This window comes from Mesoplodon bidens (genome assembly GCF_964165515.1).
Source record: "Mesoplodon bidens genome assembly, chromosome: 13".
NCBI classification, from domain to species: domain Eukaryota; kingdom Metazoa; phylum Chordata; class Mammalia; order Artiodactyla; family Ziphiidae; genus Mesoplodon; species Mesoplodon bidens.
This window is the reverse complement of record NC_138169.1, coordinates 6,343,686-6,363,020: the sequence shown is the minus strand read 5'-3', so window position 1 is coordinate 6,363,020 and position 19,335 is coordinate 6,343,686. Positions and strand designations below refer to the sequence as shown.

At 58.8% G+C, this 19,335-nt stretch overlaps 1 protein-coding gene across 33 annotated transcripts in view; it reads right to left on the bottom strand.

Annotated features, from left to right (window-relative positions):
• NCOR2 (nuclear receptor corepressor 2) overlaps positions 1-19,335 on the bottom strand; it is a 224,689-nt gene that overhangs the window by 75,105 nt on the left and 130,249 nt on the right. For 20 of the 33 annotated variants that reach the window (XM_081251895.1, XM_081251926.1, XM_081251925.1 and 17 more), the window contains 3 exons: positions 18,573-18,751; positions 15,045-15,099; positions 12,459-12,556 (listed from right to left, as the gene is read on the bottom strand). In XM_081251895.1, the coding sequence (XP_081108021.1) occupies positions 12,459-12,556; positions 15,045-15,099; positions 18,573-18,751 (332 nt within the window). Of the gene's footprint in view, positions 1-6,562; positions 6,736-12,457; positions 12,557-15,044; positions 15,100-18,572; positions 18,752-19,335 lie in introns of those variants that run through there. The other 13 variants (XM_081251922.1, XM_081251913.1, XM_081251914.1 and 10 more) reach the window with 2 other exon arrangements.

Sequence of the window (19,335 nt, the reverse complement as noted above, 5' to 3'; positions counted from 1 at the left end):
CGCCCCCTTCTGTCTGTTCCGTAAGAGGAGGGGCTGCAGCGGGGGCACAGCCTCCCTCTACCCCCTGCTATACTGCTGTCAACCCCCGACGGGTGGCCCAGGGTCCTTGGACTAGCCTGTCCCCCCCCCCAAACCCTGAAACGCTAAACCTCCAACCGCCGGGGAGCTGTGGCCGCCTCGCACCCCTGACACGTGGAGCCTCTGCCGGAGCTGGCCCCGCAGATGGGAGCTGCGGCAGAGTAGACGAGGGGGACCGGGGACCAGGACCCAGAGCAGGGGGAGATGGCACGGCCGGCTGAGGAGGGATCCCCCTCCCTGGGGGCTGCTCGGCATGGCTGCCGGGGCCACCAGGGAGACATGCCCGGCTTCTGCACGCCCAGGAACCTGACGCCCAGGGCCAGAAAGGGCAGGGCCGGGGCTTTCCAACGGCAGGGAGCGTGCCGTCTCCTAAGGCCACCGTTGGCGCCCACAACGCCCAGCTGGGCTGCAGCCGCACTCCAAAGCTTTACCTGCTGTCCCTCCCAGCAGCCGACTCCAGGCTTCCCTCCTGGAGCAGCTGTTCTCGTCCCCTGGGTCCAGGCTGGTGGCGTCTCCAGGCCCCCTGGAATCTCATCCTTGGGCCGCCAAGCAGGCCACTGTCTGCGCCCGGCACGGCCAGCACGGCTGACCGGGGCTGCTGCCCAGCGAGTCTGCACCTGCGCCCTGCTGCCCAGGGCCTTGCTGCCGCCGTCCCCCTCCAGATCCTCACAGAGCCCCACTGCGGAAGATGCCAGCATTTCCCAAGAGCTTCCGACCCGCCCGACACTGCGCTGCGCACAGTCTATTGACCAGCTCCCAGCCCCTCTGCAGTCCTGAGGATAAAGGCAAAGATGAAAAAACCAGCAGTAACAGTGACCTGGGGTTCGTCCAGGGGGGCTGCTCCTTCCCCGCAGCACGCCGAGCGCCTTGCAAATATCAATACTATTCCACTTACTGCCCTTAGCCTGCCTCAGGCGGAAAAGGGCAGTGATCACTGCTCCCATTCTGCAGAGGAAGAAACTGAGGTTCAGACTGGCAAAGCTGCACTGCCTCAGAGTGAGGGAAAAGGGGGTCTCAGAGTGGGGAGCGGGCGTGATCTTGTCGTCCCCAAAGCCCCGCTGAGAGTCTCACCCAACTCCACACCCTGGTCAGCATCTTGGGCCTCGATGGGGGTGCTATGGGCATCCCTGCCCCTTTCTGCCTAGTCTACCCTGCCCCCCTTGCAAGACTCCTAGAGCCCTGACCTGGGCCTGGGCCAGCCCGTGACGACCCCCTCCCTGAATAATCATCCACTTCACAGCATTAATAATAAAAAAGCTCCAAGTGCCATGTGCCGGGCACATGTTTTATGTACTCCCTCATCTCCTTTACCAACCCCCATCATTCTCCCATTTTACAGAAGAGGAAACTGAGGCACTGCCAAAGCTGGGAAACGGCAACGCCAGGATTCAAACCCAGAGCCTGAGTTGACCCTGGTTACACCCAGGCCTCTCTCCCCCCTGCCATCTCCACCCCCGCCCCCGCCTGCCCCCACTCAGTCCCGTGAGGAGGGTCCAAAGTCCCAGTCAGCACTAGAACCTGGTCGTTATTCCCGTCGCATCCCACCCAGGTGCGCGATCCCAGTGTCAGACCCCCGTGACCTTCTCCCTGACACTCCAGGGCAGGGGCAGGCGACTCCCACACCCCACCCTCTGGGAGAAGTGGGTGCGGCGACTTCAGAGCCACCCTGGAGCCGTGGCACAGAACCCCATGGACGGGCTCCCGGTTTCCTGGGGCCTGAACTCCACCTCCCTCTGGAGAGGTGTCCGTGCGCCCCGAGCTGAGTGATGCGAGTGGAAAAGGATGAAAGGGAGAAACCCCAGGTCAGCCCTGGTCTTAACCGTGGTTTCCACTGGGAGGGACCGTCAGGCACATGGTGACCACCTGCCTGGCTGCCTGGTGGGCACAGGAGGTGAGCGGCTGTCGTCGGGATGCTCCACTCACTCTGGGAGATGGACGGCGCGAGGCGGAGGCCCCACCGCCGGGCCCCGGCCAGCCACCTCTGTCCCCGAAAGCCTTCGACGTCAGAGGACAGCAGATACAGCGACGGCTAACTCAGGGACAATTCACACGTACTAGGGCTCCGCTTCTGATCTCAGGCCCATGGCGGATCGCAGGACGGCACTCGCTGGGTTTCGTGAGCAATTTAAAGCCACTGTTCTCACAACGGCACACACAGATCACCTGAGAAGCTCTGGGAAGTCCCGACGCCCAGGACCCACCCACACCAGTCGCATCAGAATCTCAGGGTGAGAGCCCGGCATCAGCGTGTTTAAGTTCCCAGCTTATTGCAATGGGCAGCCCGGTTTGACGACCAGAGCATAAGACAAGGAGCCGGCCAACTTTCTGTAGGAGCCACAGATGGTAAACGCTTCAGGGCCATCGGCCCATCGGTCTCTTTTGCAACAACTGACTCTGCCGTTTGTAGCTTGGAAACAGCCAAAGTGTAAACAAGTGAGCATGGCTACATGCCAACAAAACTGTTTACAAACACAGGTGGGGGCCAGATTTGGCCTGCAGGCCATAGCGTGCCCACCTCTGCTCTCGACCAACACTGTTCAAACTGAAATGCACACACGAACCGCCTGGGGATATTGGGAAAATGCAGATCCCCACTCCGTGGGTCTGGGGCCGGCCTGAGACCCTGCATTTCTAGGTAGCTCCCAGGGACACCAGATACTCTTGGTGGCCGGACGACAGCGTGAGGGGCATGGCTTCCGGGGGTCCCTGTTTCACAAAACACGTCCAGGACCCTTGCCACTGGCAGCAGGGGATGCCTGTGGACGCGGGAGAAGAACCAGAAGCCAGACTCCGCCGTCTCCAGTGATTCCGGAGCTCGGGATGAGGTTCACCTTTGCTTTCCAGACACGCCATTGGTCATGCTGACAACGGGCTTCGTGCCCAGTGCTTGGTCGTGAACCTCCCAAACCACAGCATAGCTCTGAGGAAAACCTGACCGGATCTATGGTTAGCCAGAGCCATCAGTTCAAATCCCTGAGGGACCCCTACTTCCGGAGCACTGAGGGCTGGACACACTGAGCCTGCTCTGTGCTGAAGCCTCAGCCTGGGAGCTGTACAGAAATTGATATGAATAAAAACAACAAATGCTGATGAAGCACAACGAACATGTGATGAGGCTTTCTCCTCCTCATCTGATACCTGCAGTTAATAAAATCCTCCCAACAACGCTGGCATTATCTCTGTTTTATAGACGAGCACACAAAGACACAGAGAGGTTAACCCACCAAAGGTCACACAGCATTTCCTAGCGAGATCCTACAGGCAGGTGCTGTGTCTCTCACCCTGGGGAATCACAGGCTCCTCTTCACCCCCGTTTAAGCCAAACTGTTCATCCCCTCCACAAGCACGCGCACAGAAAATACAGTCCCCAACCGTACGGAGCTAGGACAGGACACACGGCGGCTGCAGGGACAAGAAACCTTTAACAAGGACCAGCACGTGGCAGGTGTGACAGTGATTCACCCTGACCAGCGGGGATGAGGTAGGAGGCCTCCGAGCTGAATCTCCAAAGGCTTTTGGCGGAGAAGGATGAGACCCGGGGACGTTTCAGGGAGGGGACCGCTTCAGGCAAAAGCAGGACGACGTGAAGTCGCCCACGGTCCTTACAGAATGACGTACTGGACTTGGCTGCAGAGCTTGACTGGCTGTAACGCCCGTGCTCAGAAATACGGGAGGTACCCTGACAGCTGTGGACAGCCACGGAGGGCTTTTTTCAGAAGGTAGAGGGCGAGCAGCATTGATGTGTTCCACGCCGTGTTTTAGGGCGATGCGGCAGCGGGTCAAGGGAGGGGTGGCCATTGGTTCCAGGAATAAGAGGAGAGAGTCCAGTGAAAAGGTGGTACCAACCATCCAGGAAGGAGCTGGTGAGATTTAGTGCCCAGATGACATGCTCAGTCCTCCAAAGGCCTGATGAGACCTTCCCGACACCCAGCAACACCGACTGCGGCACCATCTCACTCATTCATTCAACAAACACTCTGCTGAGCCTGTACTACGTGCCAAGTGCCTCCAGGGAGCAAATCCAGGAGGGGTCTGCCCTCGAGACACCCTATCTCTTGGCAGTGGGGGAAGGGAGATCGCAGGAGCCCAAGGTTGGTGGGAGGCGTGGGGTCAGGGGTCAGGACTAAGACACAAAAGTTTTCTGCTGCCGCCAGCCCCTCCCTGACATTCGGCCCCCACCATTCTGATCCAGTTCACGTGTCTTCCTGGAAGAAAAAGGCAGGCAGGGGATGCCGCCTTGGCCCGTGAAAGGCATCCTTTATAAGACACACAGATATAGGTGTGTGGGGCCGGCGTGTACCAGCTCACAAGTGCAGACTTCAGTTTCCAGGAATTTTGCAGGTTAGTTGTTAGAAACAGCCATTATGAAAAATGGAAATGCACAACTTTACAATTAAAGAAATTATCATAAAAACAATGGTAGTAAGTACTCACAATGCATCCCTTCACCATTACTTGACTCCATTTGGCTGCTACCTGTGCTCCCGTATGCCACTGCGTCCACACTGCAGAAGTAGGATATGGTCCCGTCCCCCGAGGCGCTATGCACGCCCCCTTCCCAATTCCACGTTCAGTGGGTAGCTTGGAATCAGCATGATGGGAGCGTTGACACCATGGTAATCGGCACGCGCTACAGTCGGGGCTTCGCCTCCCGAAAGCTGGTTGTTAGACACTCACCAGCGCTCCACTGCACACAGACGTGTCCCCAGAACCTGAGCAATGTTCCGCACCCTCGCCCGTGACGTCTGTTCTGCCTGCAAGGAGATGCCTGCTTGAGGCAGCTAAGGCTTGTTTTAACTGTCAGTCGATCCTGTCCCGCCCCTTGGAATAAAATCAGTGGTCCAGGGCACAAGGCCAGGCCATCTACCCCCTGCCTACCTCACCTACCTCCCTAATCCCCACCTTCTCCTCCTGCAAGATGCCACACTTATTCCTGCCTCAGGGCCTTTGCACTCACTGTGTCCTCTGCCTGGGAGACTCTCCCTCCAGCTCTGCCTGACCAGTTCCTTCTTATCGCTGAGGTCGGAGCCCAAAGGATCCCTCCTCTGAGGAGCCTTCAGAGTCGGCTCCCTAAAAGCTGCCCTCTCTCCTGTCAGCCGCCTCCTGACCCCAGCTTACCGTCTGGAACCGTTGCTACCACCTGCATGAACCACGCTAATTTACTTGTGCACTATCCCTCTCCCATGTGCACGTGACAGCTCTGGGGACCTCCTCTGTCCTGTTCACTGTGGCATCACCTAGAATGGTGACATTGTGATGGAAGGACCAAACAGACTGGAACTTGGTCACCGTCTGCCCTCCCCCGGGGCCCCCTCCTGTGGTGGCCGGAGCTGGCCCAGGCCGCACGAATGCTGCTCTTCTGGTAACTATTTCCTGATTCTTGGCAGCCGAGCTTGAAACGCTTGGATAGGAGGTCTGTCAGCCCCACAGAGCCTCTCACCTCCTGGGGTCTGACTGATTCACACTCACATTTTCCACGTCCTCCTGGCCCTTTGGTGTGGTCCGCCCCAGACGGTGCCGACGGGGAGCTGGGTCTCCCCTGCCGCTGCATCACGGCCCGTGAGAAGGCCGTGTCTCTCGTATCCCAAAACAGCAGCCCAGCTTGCTGGGTCCCTGGGGCCTGGCCTTCCTGAGAACTGCGCCCCCCCTGGGATGTGTCTGGGAGACTGTGGGCCTAGACGAGCCTCCCATAGGTCTCTGCCCACTTAGCACAAAACTGGGCAGGGAATCAGGGACATCTGCTCGCCGGAGCCCTAAATCTGGACACAATCCCGCCCCCAGCGGAGCGGAAGCGGCCGCCTCCCGCAGGCCTGGGCGGCCCGGGGAAAGTCCAACCGACCCCCAAGCTGGAGGCCCACCCGGCCGGGGTGGCGGTTTGGGGCAAGCACGCTTGCGCTCACCCAGCAGGCAGGGACAAGCTCAGCCCAAGCTGGGGCCTGCTATGCGGCCCCTCCGGAGATTTCACCGGCTCAGGGGCGCGGCCAGGGTCTGGGAACCGGCACTGACTGCACGGTGGCTGCCCCTCCCCCCGGGGACTGCACTTGGCCAGCCCTGGCCTGGAACGCCTTCCGGTCACGCTGTCCCCTGTGCAAGCTGCCTGAGGCGCGGGAGTCTCTGGAGTACAGAGCAACTGGGAACAAGGTCACCTGTCCCTCGGCAGGGAGCTGGGAGAGGAGGCGGGGGAGGGGAGGGAAGATGAAGGAGGGTGGGTGCGGGGGACACAGACTGAGACGGGAGGGATGGGGGAAGGGGGCCTGCAGGCCAGAGGTCGGGGAGGGAGCAGGCCCCACCTCCCTGGACTTCCCCCCATGACCCCCCAGGAGCGGGAGAGGCTGGGCGCCCTGTCCTCGTGCCCATCTCCGTGGGAAGAGAAGACAATAGCCCATGTGGCCTCGAGGAGGAGACCCCAACCGGCGCAGCTCCCAGCTGGCCCCCTCCCCTCTGCGGCCGCATCACCCTGGGGGATGGAAGTAGGGGCACTCACCCTCGGGGACAGGCCCCCTCCGCAGCACGGCCCCCCCATCGCCAGGAGGGCCACGTGGACGCCCCCAGTCACTGCTGCGGAGCTGGGCCCTGCTGCCTGGGCCGCACTGGCCTCACAGCCTCGGTTCCCCGACAGTTTGCATAGTTAAGCCGACTTCTGACCGCAGCATTCCTGGGCTCCAGCGCTGCAATTAGCTGGGATAATGTGGCCCCTCCATCCATGAATCATGAACTATAAACTGCTGTGCCGTCACCGGTGCTCCGAGCTGGCCCCCGGCTTGGCCGGTGATTCACCTCGAGGAGAGGACGCTGGGGCACCACCCACAAGCTCACCAGCCACTCACAGCCGGATCTCGGGGGCTGGGGTCCAGGAGGTGAGGGCTTGGCCCCCTCCTGCCGAAGCCCAGGTGTGCGCGGCTGGCAGGGGCTAGAATTCCTGCGTCTCCCTCTGTCAGAATACGGGGAAGCTTCTGGAAAGTGGGCGGCATCCTCTCTTAAACAAGAAGGGCATCCTGACACTCCAAATGGCCAACACGTGTCCCAGCCACGGCAGGGCCAGGCAGCAGCGCAGAGGACGCCAGGGCGGCCTTGCCCTCTCGGGTCATCGAGGGTCTGAGACCAGACACATCGGACGGCCGATGCTTTTCAAGCAGGAATTTTATATCCCCTTTCCTAACCATCCACGCTTTCGAAAGGCAACCACCGAAATGACGAACAAGGGGCTCGGCACAGGGTGTGGTGAGGCCGTGGCGGGGCGTGTGTCACCTGAACACACGAGGTGACATCTTGCTGCCCGCTCTCTGCTTAAGCATCGGGGCAGGTCAGGACCACCGCAGAGTGTAGTTTGCAAATATTCAAACATGCAGGATTCGTCCCCAGGATGGACTGGCCAGGTCCCTTTCTAGAAGGGGCCTCAGCCGCTACGAACGCCCTCAGCCTCTACGGCCCCTGGGCTAGGACCTGGCCCTCTCTGCCCACCTGGGAAGGGCCATTCCAGCGCCAGAGCACCGCCCCCAGGGTTGCTCCAGGCTGCCGTCGAGCCTCTGCCCCGCCTCGATTGCCCCCTCTGCCACTCTGTTCCCTTCCCTCCCCTTCCTTGGCAGGTGGGGACTCCCCAGTAAACACCCCGGAGGCCGAGGTTCTGAGGGGTCCAAGAGCAGCAGCAGCAGCACTGCCAGGGCACTTGTTAGAAATGCAGATTCTAGGGCTTCCCTGGTGGCGCAGTGGTTAAGAATCCGCCTGCCAATGCAGGGGACACGGGTTCGAGCCCTGGTCCGGGAGGATCCCACGTGCCTCGCGTCCACTAGAGAAAGCCCACCCAACGAAGACCCAACGCAGCCAAAAATAATAAATAAATAAATAAAAGAGTAAATTTAAGAAAAAAAAAAAAAGAAAGAAATGCAGATTCTCAAGCCCCACTGAGGGGCGCGACCCAGCAATCTGTGTTTTCACAAGTCCCCGTGGTGAAAGTTCAAGCACTTCAGCTGGACGCCAGCTCCATCTCAGGGTCCGTAACTCAGCCTGGGACACATCCCTCCCTGGACCCCAGGAGGGCACAGCCCAAGGACACTGGCCACGGCCAATCTGGAGTGGATGGTGGTATCGGGAGAAGGAAGAAGGCCTACGATCTGGGGAGAGTAACTTCCCACCGTGGGTTCCCCTCCTCCCCAGACTTGGGGGTTTGAGCCTGGAGCCCGAGACAGCCTCCCCTCATCACCATGGCGGGAATGACCGGGGGAGGGGTGCTGGTGGCAGGTGGGTACCCCTCTGTCTCTGGCCCTGGGCCATGTCCAGCCAACTCAGGAAACGCACCTTCTACAAGGCGGCAGCCTGGAGAAGGGCCCCGCTCACTGACACCTCGGAAGTCCCACCTCACGTCTACCTCAGAGGCTCTTAATCGGGACGGGCTGTGAGATGCCCAGACAGCTGGGCTCGGCTGACACCCTCTCTCTAGCTTCCTGAAGGATCGTGGTCTCGTACGGCTCTGAAGGCGAAGCTTTACAGCCCTGGCATGCAGTAGGCACTCAATAATTGCCTGCTGGATGACCGCACGATATCGTGCATCCGACGCCTCTGTGGAGGTGAGTGGGGGTCAACCTTAGAGAAATGAAGTGGGAGGGGCCCACCCGAGGGGCATCTGTCGGGCTGACAAGCTGAGCGGTGCCACGTGGCCATCCTCAGCTACGGCGTGGCCGGAGCCACGGGAACCACGTGAGGATCACAGCCGGTCCCAAGGTTCTGAGCTGCCAGAGGCGGGCCAAGGATTGATCGGACACAAGGACGGGACAGCAGAGCTGTCACCTGGGCGCCTGCTATGCCTCCGAGGCTGACTGCTCCCCACCCCATGGTGGATCGCTCCCCAGGCTCCTTCCCACCTGGCTCTTCTGGCTTCACAGAGCAGAGGGTCTCTGCCTGCCTCACGACCAACCGCCATCTGCTCGCAGCATCAGCCCACGGGGGGCCGCCACCGCCGGTGCCCATCCATCCATCCACGTGTAGGTGCCCAAGCACATACACCCACACCCACTCCGTGCCAGGCTGGGGAACCCCTACCCGTCTCACTGGGAGATTTATCAGCAGGATCACAGGTTTTACCACATCAGGCCTGCTGCAGCAACTGCACCTTGAATTACCAAGAGGGGTTGAGGGGTCGGTGTCTCTGCCGTTTATTTTGCTGTCACGGGGCAGAGGGAAGAGTTACGGCCACAAAGTCAACACTTGGGTTGACCCATTTATTCCATATTTATGAACAGGGCTGGCAGGCGGTGGTGAGGGCAGTGGATCTGCCTGGCACAGGAGTCCTTCCAGGGTCTGCACGTTAATTTCCGCCCCCGGCAGGGCCCGGGCCACATGGCACCTCTTTGCAGCCACAGCCGATGAGAGGGAGGGGAGAGCCCCAAAGATATGTCCCATCCCCCAAGGAGACAGGGGCCTCGTGCCCTGCCTTCTTCTCTCTTTCTGCAAGAGGCAGGGCACAGAGGCATCCCTGCTCCATCCTGGGAGCCCCAGCCTGAGACGCCAGCTTGCGCAGACCGTTAAACGTCACCAGACAAGCCCCATGTCTCTCAGCATTGTGGATGCCACAGCTAACCCGGGACAGCTCAGATGAAAATAGGAAGCCAACGCTTCTCCTCTGCTATAAAACACTCCAGGGCCCCCAGTGCCCTGACCCTGGACTCTGTCCCAAGTCACATAATCCTCTCCCTACCTCTTCCCCCAGCCTTACCATACTCCAACCCAGAGGTCTTATACTGAGGGCCGAGGACAGATTTCGAGAGCAAATATGAGTTGTCCAGCCTATCCGGTGCTTTGTTGTTATTGGTTCTTACGTGACCTAAGATTTAAAAATCAGGCAATTTCACATAATTCCCTATCTCCAGCTCATCATCAAAAATCAGATCTGGCAATACAGGGCCAGGTAGTCAAGAGTCAGCTGGAGCTGATATGAGGCACAAGCTCTCTAGTTAGCCCCAGGCCTCACCACTCCCTATTGCCTCCTATGGGTTCTCCTTTCCTTCATTCATATAAAACCCTGGAAGGTATTGAGACCCCTGCTCCTAAGACTCTAAGGTACTGTGTACTCTCTCGTGTCCTGATGCTTTTCCACCTGCTGTTCCCTCTGCCCAGGACACCCTCACCTCTGTCCTCATCCTCCCGAGAGGCTGTTCCTCAACCTCATCTTTGGGGTCCCTTACTTGATGGAGCCTCTCAGACAGACCACCGACATGCTGACTTGGAACCACCTGTGTACACTGGTCTAGACAATGAGCACAGAGTCCCCTGGGTCAGCACACAAATGTCCGACGGGCAGATGAGTCAGCTAGCAAGGCGTTAACACCGTGAAGTGGAACGCATGGCAGCCAGGACCAGGGGCAGGGGGCACCAACGGCCCCCCATTCCCCAGGACTCATCTGGAGATACCCCCTCCCTAAATGACGTCAGCACACAGTCCTTGCCTCCCTCCACACCAATGTGGCTCTCAGCACAGGGTGAGAATGGCCCAGTCTCTCCCCATCTGACTCAGAACGCTTTCATCTCCAGAGCCCCCAGCCCAGCCACCAGCAAGGCCCTCATGAGCCCACCCACAGGGCCCCCACAAAGGCAGGGAGTCAGGGGGGCACTGGGAAGATGAGCAAGAGAACTGACACACAGGAGGTGCTCAACAAATAGCTGACAACATTTTTAAAATCAATCCAGAGGCCTTTATCTCCCCCTTTATTTTGCCACAGTGCACGCCACGCCCTCCTTCCTGCCTCTTATGCCGGCACATTTATGCTCCCTGCCCTGGCATTTATTTGAGTTTCTGCATCTCAGTCTATAAAAATTCCTAAATGCGCTTCAATTTCTAACACGCCACAGCTAGGTCTTTACAACTGAATAGCGCCAAGCCAGTAGGCCTCGGTTTTACACATCTGTGAGATGGGCGAGCAGGCTGGCCAACGGTGGCTGCACAAAACTAGAGGAAAACCCTATCCACAAACCAAACGCAGCCACCCTTCAACGATCCAGGCCAACGACAACCAATGCTCAGTCTCAATCATCTTGGCCTGGCGTGCAGAATGCAGTGAGGGGTTTACTCTCCCGTCAGCACGTTTGCTTCCCTAATTATGTGTGGCTTAGCCAACAGAAAAGTGGGTCTGTACTCCTGAAGCACAGTTCCCAGAAAGCAAGGAGGAGACACGGGATGCAGGCTAGGAAGCTGCGTGGACCAACCCATCGTAGGCTATGGGGCTTGATCACAGAGCGATGGTTTCACAGGGGACACTGGGACCCCACAGGTAATGGCTGGACTTGATGCCCTCAGGGTCCGGCTCTCTCCAGCCTCGGGAAGGGAAGACGGTGGCCCTGGGGTAGGGGTGGGGGTCTGGGCTGGAAGACGCCAATGACAGGGAGCACCCACCTAAGAGAACCTCTGTGTCCTGTCCTCCCAGCACATGCTAATCCCGGCCTTCGTCCCTTAACCCTGTCCGGTCCCCCAGGCCAGAGGCCCCAGGGAAGGGCCTGCCTTAACCCCCTCCAGTCCGGCATCTAAGAGCAGTGCCCAGAGCCTTCTGCAGCTTCCGGCCCGCATCCCTCCTCCTGCAGCACAAGCCCACTCCCCCTTTCCCTCCATCTCCCCGACACCAAAACACTCGCGAGGCCCCTTTAAAATGTGTGCCACCGACCCCCTTCATCTTTAACATAATTTATGGAATTTTTTTTAAACGAATTCCCTCTTCCTCTAACTCAGAGGTCAGCAGACTTTTTCTATAAAGGACCAGATAGTGAATATGTCAGGCTTTGCAGTTTCTGTCAGGACGACTCAACTCTGCTGTTGTAACAGAAAAGCTGCCACAGTAATATGTCAATGAATGGGCATGGCCGGGTGCCAATAAAACTTTATTCACAAAAACAGGCGGCAGGCTGGACTCGCCCGCGAGCCACAGTTTGCCGAGTCCTGCTCTAACTTAAATCATCCTTCAGTCATATCCGAAGCACTGATGTCTGAAAAACGGCGCTCTGAAGTACTGGCTGTTTTTTTCTTTCACATATGCATTACGACAAAACACCAAAAATTCTTCCTAAATTTTAAACGTTAAGTTTGTAGACCAGCCCAAGGCATCCTGGAAGCCCAGCCCTTGCTCTGGGAATGCGACCCTAATCTACCACAGGGACGGTGGGTCACCAAGCCCGGAGTTCTAGAATTTTCCAGGCTGAGGGTGGAAGAGGCCATTTCTCCCAGGTCCCTTCTCTGCTGCTGGGATAGGAGGAACACCCCCAGAGAGGGTCTCACAGCCGCCACGGAAGGGGCCCAAACTGAGGGACCCGCTGCTGAGAAACACGAGGAGATGTCACCGCACGCTGCCCCCGAGCATGCCGGGAACCCACCCAGAAGCCCACCCCGCCCCCTCCTTACCTGGCCCTTGCCGCGGCGCCGGTAGCTGCGCCTCACCAGGCTCTTGTAGTTCTCATTCTTCTTGGTCAGGTAGTAATAGAGGACACACTCAGCCACCGTCTGCAGGATGGACAGAGAAAAGAACTCTGAGGCGTGTGCAGTGCAGGAGGTCAGAGCAGGAGGCCGGGAGCCAGAGGCCTGGGTTCCAATCCTACCTCCTCCAGGTACCGACTGGGTGACCCTGGCCAGCTTACCTAACCTCTCTGGGCCTCGGTTTTCTCACCTGTGTAGTAGGGGTACTAACACCACATATTTCACAGGGTTGTCATGAAGACAAAGGAAGTTAATACACATACGTGTAAAGGACTTAGGACCACAGATCACACCCTGCAGAGGTGTTAACCTCTTCGTGTTGTGGCTGGTGCTACCGGCAGTCGTAAGGATGAAGCTGTCACCTGCCATGCCAGCCCCAGGGGAACAACGCCTCCGGCTCCCCAGCTCGGGTCCGTTCGCTCACCCTAGCTTCCTCCTCCCTAACATTCAGGGCCCTGAGTGACCTCTTCCAAGCTTCGTGCATCCAGCCTAATGTCGCCACGCAACTCTTCGTCTCTTGGGACGTTTATGTCTTTTCTCTGCTTCGGTCTTTGCCCCGCGGACCGGGGTCTGAATCCTGGCACCGCCACTTGCTGAGCAAATGACTGGCGCTCTCGGAACCCCACCCCCTCCTCGTCCAAATGGGACCAGTAAGAGGGCATCGTCCTCAGAGAGCAGCTGAAGGACAGAACACGACGCTGCCGCCACCTGCGGCCACGGGGCCCGGTCCAGGTGACAGCTCGCCAATGCCAGCAGCTGTGACTGAGATGAGGTGAAATGTTTCTGTGATGCTCGGTGCTGGTGCCAAGCCCGAAACTGGCCTCTGAGGGGCAATCGTGAGGGCTGCTGGGCGCAGAGGACGGCTGGGCCTCAAACCCTTGCGTCCTCATCCACTTCCTAGAATGGACTGTGAACAGAGGCTGCTCCCAAGTTCAACCTGACCACAAGCGTGGCCCGCAAAATAGTTAAGGAAAACATTTTATAATCAGATGCCAATATCTGCAAACGGGGGGATGTGGGTGTCTGACTTCCCCTTGAACAATTCAGGAGAGTGCCTTCCCATGCTGGGTGACCACGGGCTGGCCCTAAGCATCACTTGCCCCTGCAGACAGGCATGGGCTGGCCAGTCCACCGAGCTCCCACCCTGCTATTCACCTCACTCACCACCAGGACACGCCAATCCCCAAAGGCACAGCTGGCAGCCCCAGCTTCAGACCCTTCTGGAAGCTCTATTTAAGTCTCAGCTTGGGCTGCCTCTTAGCCAAAGAACACCGTAAAGTTTATTCTCCAGCGTAGAGACCTCTGATTCCCTCATTCAAACAGTGCTGCTCAACTGCCAATTCCTGAAACCCCTCTGCTTCTGTCTCCGGGGAAGCCCCAACCTAGAGCCTCCTGGGTTGTCCACACCCCTGGTAAGAAGCTTTCACTAACACCGAGGAGAGGCTATTTATAGGGCTTGCTTCTCCACACTGGTTTTTCAGGCCGGGAGAGATTTCGCTTCCCCACGCCGACCCATCTCCCTCCTTCTATGGGTATCGGCTCATTGAGGGCAGATGCTGAGAACAACTGTTACCCTTTAAAATACCCGCCTGGATCCGGTTCTGACCACCCTCCCGCAGCGAGAAAGCATGCGGCCTCCAGTAGCATGGTATTTGCAAAGCTGGGAGTGGGCAGACACCCGGTCTGAGAGACGAGATTCGTCGAAACGCTGCTTTAAACACCCAGAACAGCAGCCCCAGAAAGTAAACCTTTTCAGGAAGCTTGTCTGGCTCCGCCCTGAGGATGCTGGGGTCCAGCGGGCGACTTTGACACAGGGCCACGTCCAGCCCCCCAAACCAGCTCCCTCCTACCTGCGGCTGCTGCGGCCACTGCCCAGCCTAGCCTCGTGGGTACACAAAAGGGGGCTTTACTGTTTCCTGGGACGCTTTGTGTCCACCTGCCAACAGGGAGCCTGAGCAGAAAGAGGCACCGCTCCAGGCTGGGTTTGGGGGCAAGGTGGAGCTCAAGCCTCAGCTCTACGTAAAGGTTTATCCAAAGGGGATGAGGATAAACCACACGCCAGCCACACGCCTGGCTTCACATCAGGGCTGTCAGCGTACAGTGACCGTCAGAGGGACCTAGAAAGGTCACTCCATCCAGCGCCCTGGAAGATCGCCACTCTTGCCTATGAAGCCTTAATTAGGATGCCAGGCATGGCATGGCTTCCAGAACCCATGTCCAGTCTGCCAGGACACTTGCTGCCACGTCTGAGGAGCTGGTGCACACAGCTCTCCTGGGGTTTCCCAGCCGGGAGCTCCGCCCTGGAAGAAGGGGGCGGGGCCGGCGGTTGCTTCTCCCAGGAGGGAGGAAGGAGGGAAGTGCCGTCAGACACAGCAAGGAGAGCAAGGGGCCAGCAGGCAGGGGCCTCGTGGGTGGGCAGGGAGGGTCCTTCAGCCCAGCCCAAGCGGCTGCCCCCAGGAGTGGCCGCCAGAGGGGAACGGGGGGCGGGGGGCGCTGGGCCGGCGGGCAGACTCACCTTCCGCTCCAGGAAAGATGCGATCAGGCCGAAGTTCTTGGGGTGCTGCATGAACCTGCGGGGAGAGAAGGGCGGGCCTGAGACCCGGCCGAGGGGGGCTGCCCAGCTGGGCGGCCGCCGAGCTCCCGGGCGCCTGCCATCTCCGCTGGCCCGGCACCGCCCCGCTCGGAGCAATTAAGCCCAGGGGGGTGTGGGAAGGGCCGGCAGGCGGGACGGAGGGCTAAGAGAGGGCGTTCCTTGGAGTGAGTCACTGGTTTTTGCGCCTTTGAAAATACATTTGTTTGTCCTGCTGGAGGCGGATTCCAGGAAAAATGAGGACACGACATGCAGCCCCTCGGTGGGGCTCCCCCCCTTTTAAACTCTGCCTTTGTTTCTGTCTCCGGCTGGGCCTGGGAAGCTGGGCCTCGCCCGGCCCACGCGGGGCCGCCACGGGCGAGGTCACGGGGCAGGACCCTGAGAGGTGAGAGCAGAGGCTTCGAGTGCCCGCCCGGAGGCAGGCAGGAGGCAGGCAGGAGGCAGGCCGGCCCGGGAGGCGGCGGGCAGGGACCCAAGCTGGAGGGGTGGCGGGGAGCTGGCACCGCACCCACTGGCTTCCTGCGAAACAGGGAGAATTACTGGGAAAGAGACGGGCCAGACTGAAATGTCAGGGCCACAGGAGCAGGCGGACAGCGGGGGCGGAGATGTGGGTCACGGCTGCTGGGGCCCCGGGGATGCTGGGTGGAGCCTCGGCCCGCCCGTCCCCAAGACGCGCCACCGCCCCGCGGCCTCCCTGGGGAGAGGAGAGGCTGCTGGGGACGCAGGGGCCCCGGGGTCCCCCCACCCCCCGCCGCCGCCGGAGGGAGCCTGGGCCAGCGCTGGCGATCGTCCTGCCCAGCCCTCCAGATGGCTGGGCAGGAGGCCAGTGGGTCCCTCCCCTGCTCCCCAACCAGACACTGGAGAAGCCAGAGCGGCCTCTTCTCTTTTCCCAGAGGAAGCCGCGAGTCAGAGGCAGCCTTCCCAGCCTGGGATCCTGCCTCGGGCAGTTCGCAAAGCTGGAGGCGGCCTAACGCCCTGATTTTCCAGACAGACAGTCTTCCCTTCTCCTCCCTCTCCCTGCCCCAGTGACACTTCCTTCCCCACAGATCCCTTCCTTGGGGTTTCCCCACGCAGAGATGGGGCCCCAGGAGACCGAGAAGCACACGTGGGAATCTCTTAGGTCACCTGTTCCACCTCCCTCCAACCTACACCTGGGTCCCCTGCCATGTTTCCTGAGAGTTGATTCTGACACTAGGTACCTCCAGACGGCTAGGCGAGGAGGCACTGAAGCTACACCCATTTCACAGACGTGGAGACTGAGGCTCAGGGAGGGGAAATGGTTGCTCGAAGTCACAGAAACAGTGAGTGATGGAACTCTCCGCCGCCGGCACGTGCTTCTCCGAGGCCCTGAGCACTATCAGTTCTGCTGAAAACCAGAGGCCACCCAGGACCTTGAAAGACTCGAGGTGCCAAACTGGGTCTCAGCAGACATCAGCCCAGCCTGGGCGCCCCATTCTGCAGCTACTGGACAAACAGTGTGAAATCCTTAGGTCGGAACAGCAACATGGAAAATCCAGAAAGGCCCAAACACAGAAAGCGTTCCCAGAAACCTCTTTTTTTTTTTTTTTTTGTAAAGAAAGCATAAATAAATAAAATATCAAACACACCAGGGGGAATTTAAATACCTAATGCAACAGCAATTCTTAGCATCCATGACCGTCCTACAGTCACTTCACTGGTTGTTAAATTCTACAACACCAGATACGGGACGACTTCATGTGACGTCTGTTGACCGTGAGGACCTAGAAATGAGCTGCTAACTACCTGCGTTGCCTGTCTCTGAGCAGTAAACCCCAAACACACGGCAGGAATTGCTCCCCAAAGCGCTATTTCCTGTGGAAGGTCGCTGCATCTGTGTTAGGCGTTCGAAGGTGCACTTACATCGTCCCTCTGTTTTTACGTATGTTTTAGAATTTCCATAATCAAAAGCCATCTAAACAAACAAACAAAAACTTCCCACACAAGACCCTCTTCAGTCGCTCCTCCCGCATTTCCAAGTCCTGGTGTCTGCCCTGGCTGATGCACCCCAGCCTTGCCCACGACCCAGAGCCATCCCCACGCCTGAAGCCCAGTCTAGCACTTTGGGGCCACCCAGCTCTGCAAAGGGCAGAGACAGCCCCAGCCCCTGCGGCCTGGTCCCGCAGTGGGTGGCTGGAGAACGTGGGACACCTCTTTTGAAGAAACTCTGAGGCCTTCTCGGGAGGCGGAGGTGAACGTGGACGCCCCGCAGCTGAGTCCCCCACGCCCTCCTGGCTGAGTGCTGAGGCCTCCGCCTTAGTTTCCCACCCTCTTGCCTTATGGGGGTCCTGTGTCCTGAGGAGGCGCTCTGTGCCCAGGATGTGGTTCCCTGGGACACACATTTTGAGCCTGGTGGGGGAAAGGAGCGCTTTCTCCATCTGGTTCCTCACTCGTCTCCCCAAAACAGACATTTTGCTCTTTCATTTTAGAAGAAGCCCCAAGCTTCACCTCTTAGCATCCAGTTCCTGCCTCTGCTTTCCAAAGACCCCCCACCCTGCTCCTTGGCTCCATACGCCCCTCTCCCCCGACAAGCCTCTCCATTGCAGCTGAGCCCCTGCCCCGAAGCTGGGGGAGTCTGAATCCTGCCTCCACCATTTGCAAGCTGTGTGACCTTTGTTAAGTGTCTTAACCTCTCTGAGCCTCTGTTTCCTCATGTGTGTAATGGGGATGGCCTGGTAACGCTGTTATGAGGGATTAGAGGGACAAATGCACAAACCCCAGAAAACATCTGTCCAGTGTCTGTGATGAAGGATGTGCTCCACAAATAGCCACCTTCCAAGTAAAATGAAAGCCGAAAACTCACTGGCCAGCCACATAACCCTGCCCGAGCCCAGCCTCGAAGGTCCTCCTGCCTTGTTCTTCTGATACACACTGCCCCATTTCACATAAAACTGCCTTGACACTTTGTACTGGTTTGAATAGTGGCCCCCCAAATATCATGTCTTCCCAGCACCTCAGAAGGCGACCTTATTTGGAAATGAGTCCTTTGCGGATATAATTAGTTAAGATGAGGTCGTGCTGGAGTAGGGTGGGCCCTGAATCCAATGTGACTGGTGAATTTATAGGAAAAGGAGAAGACACAGAGAGACACACAGGAAACAAGACCCCGTGAAGACACACTGAGACAGTGAGATCCATCTCCAGGCCGAGGGATGACAAAGATCGCCGGCCACCAGCAGGTGCCAGCCAGGTGCGAGACCTGGGACAGACTCTCCCCTGGAGCCTTCAGCAGGAACCACCCCAGACCACACCTTGATCTTGGACTTCCAGCCCCCAGAACTGTGTGAGGATAGATTCTTGTTGTTTAAAATCACACGGCTGGTGGCCATTTGTCGCGGCAGCCCTAGGAAGCCAGCACAAGCCTCAACAGGGCAGGTTTCTCAGGACAGGGGAGGGTGGCCCGGCCAGGCCCGCCCCCCAGTGACGGGGACTCACTTCTCCCGGAAGGTCTCCTTCTCCTGCTCGCTCCACATGTTCATGACCTGACGGTCTTTGTACACCTTCATGGGGTCGTCCATGAGCCCGTTCATGTTGATGAACTTGATTCGCTGCTGGTCGGCGTCGTACAGCATCGGTGGAATCACGGCCAGCTGGCGCATCTGCTTCTCCAGGTTCTGGAGGGAGATGGAGACGGCGGAGGGCTCCGGTTGGAAAGCACAGGACAAGGGGGACAGGGTGGGGAGGGGGAGGGGTGCCTGCACCCGCACAGGGGACCCAGGTGAGGAGCCGAGGGTAGGGATGCTCCGGGCAAGACAGGAAAGACGCAAAACCAGAGAGAGAGCGAATGACGAGTTAAAAAATAATAACAGCCCGTGCAGGGGGAGGGAGAATTTAAAGGCGGCCCCAGAGAGGTTTATGGTGGGCAGGGCTGTTAAATTAAATGCAGAGAGCGGCAGCCACCTTATCTGCAGAAAGAGGGGAGCAATGAATCTTCCGTTTGGAAATGCAAGTGCCATAAAATACCGCAAGAAAGATGTGCAGCCCAGCTGGGCCGGACTAGCTCAGGAGACGGGGCCTGGCCCTCCAGCTTCAGAGGGCACGCGGGGTGGGGCAGGGGGCTGCCTTGCTCTGGGGGGGCCCGGTGAGGCTGCAGAACCATCTCCTCGCCCGCCACCACCCCCCAGCCCTGGATCCAGCTCCTTCCAGCGCGCCCACTGGGGACCAAGCCTGCCCAGCCCCGTGCTCAGCAGGAGTCGGG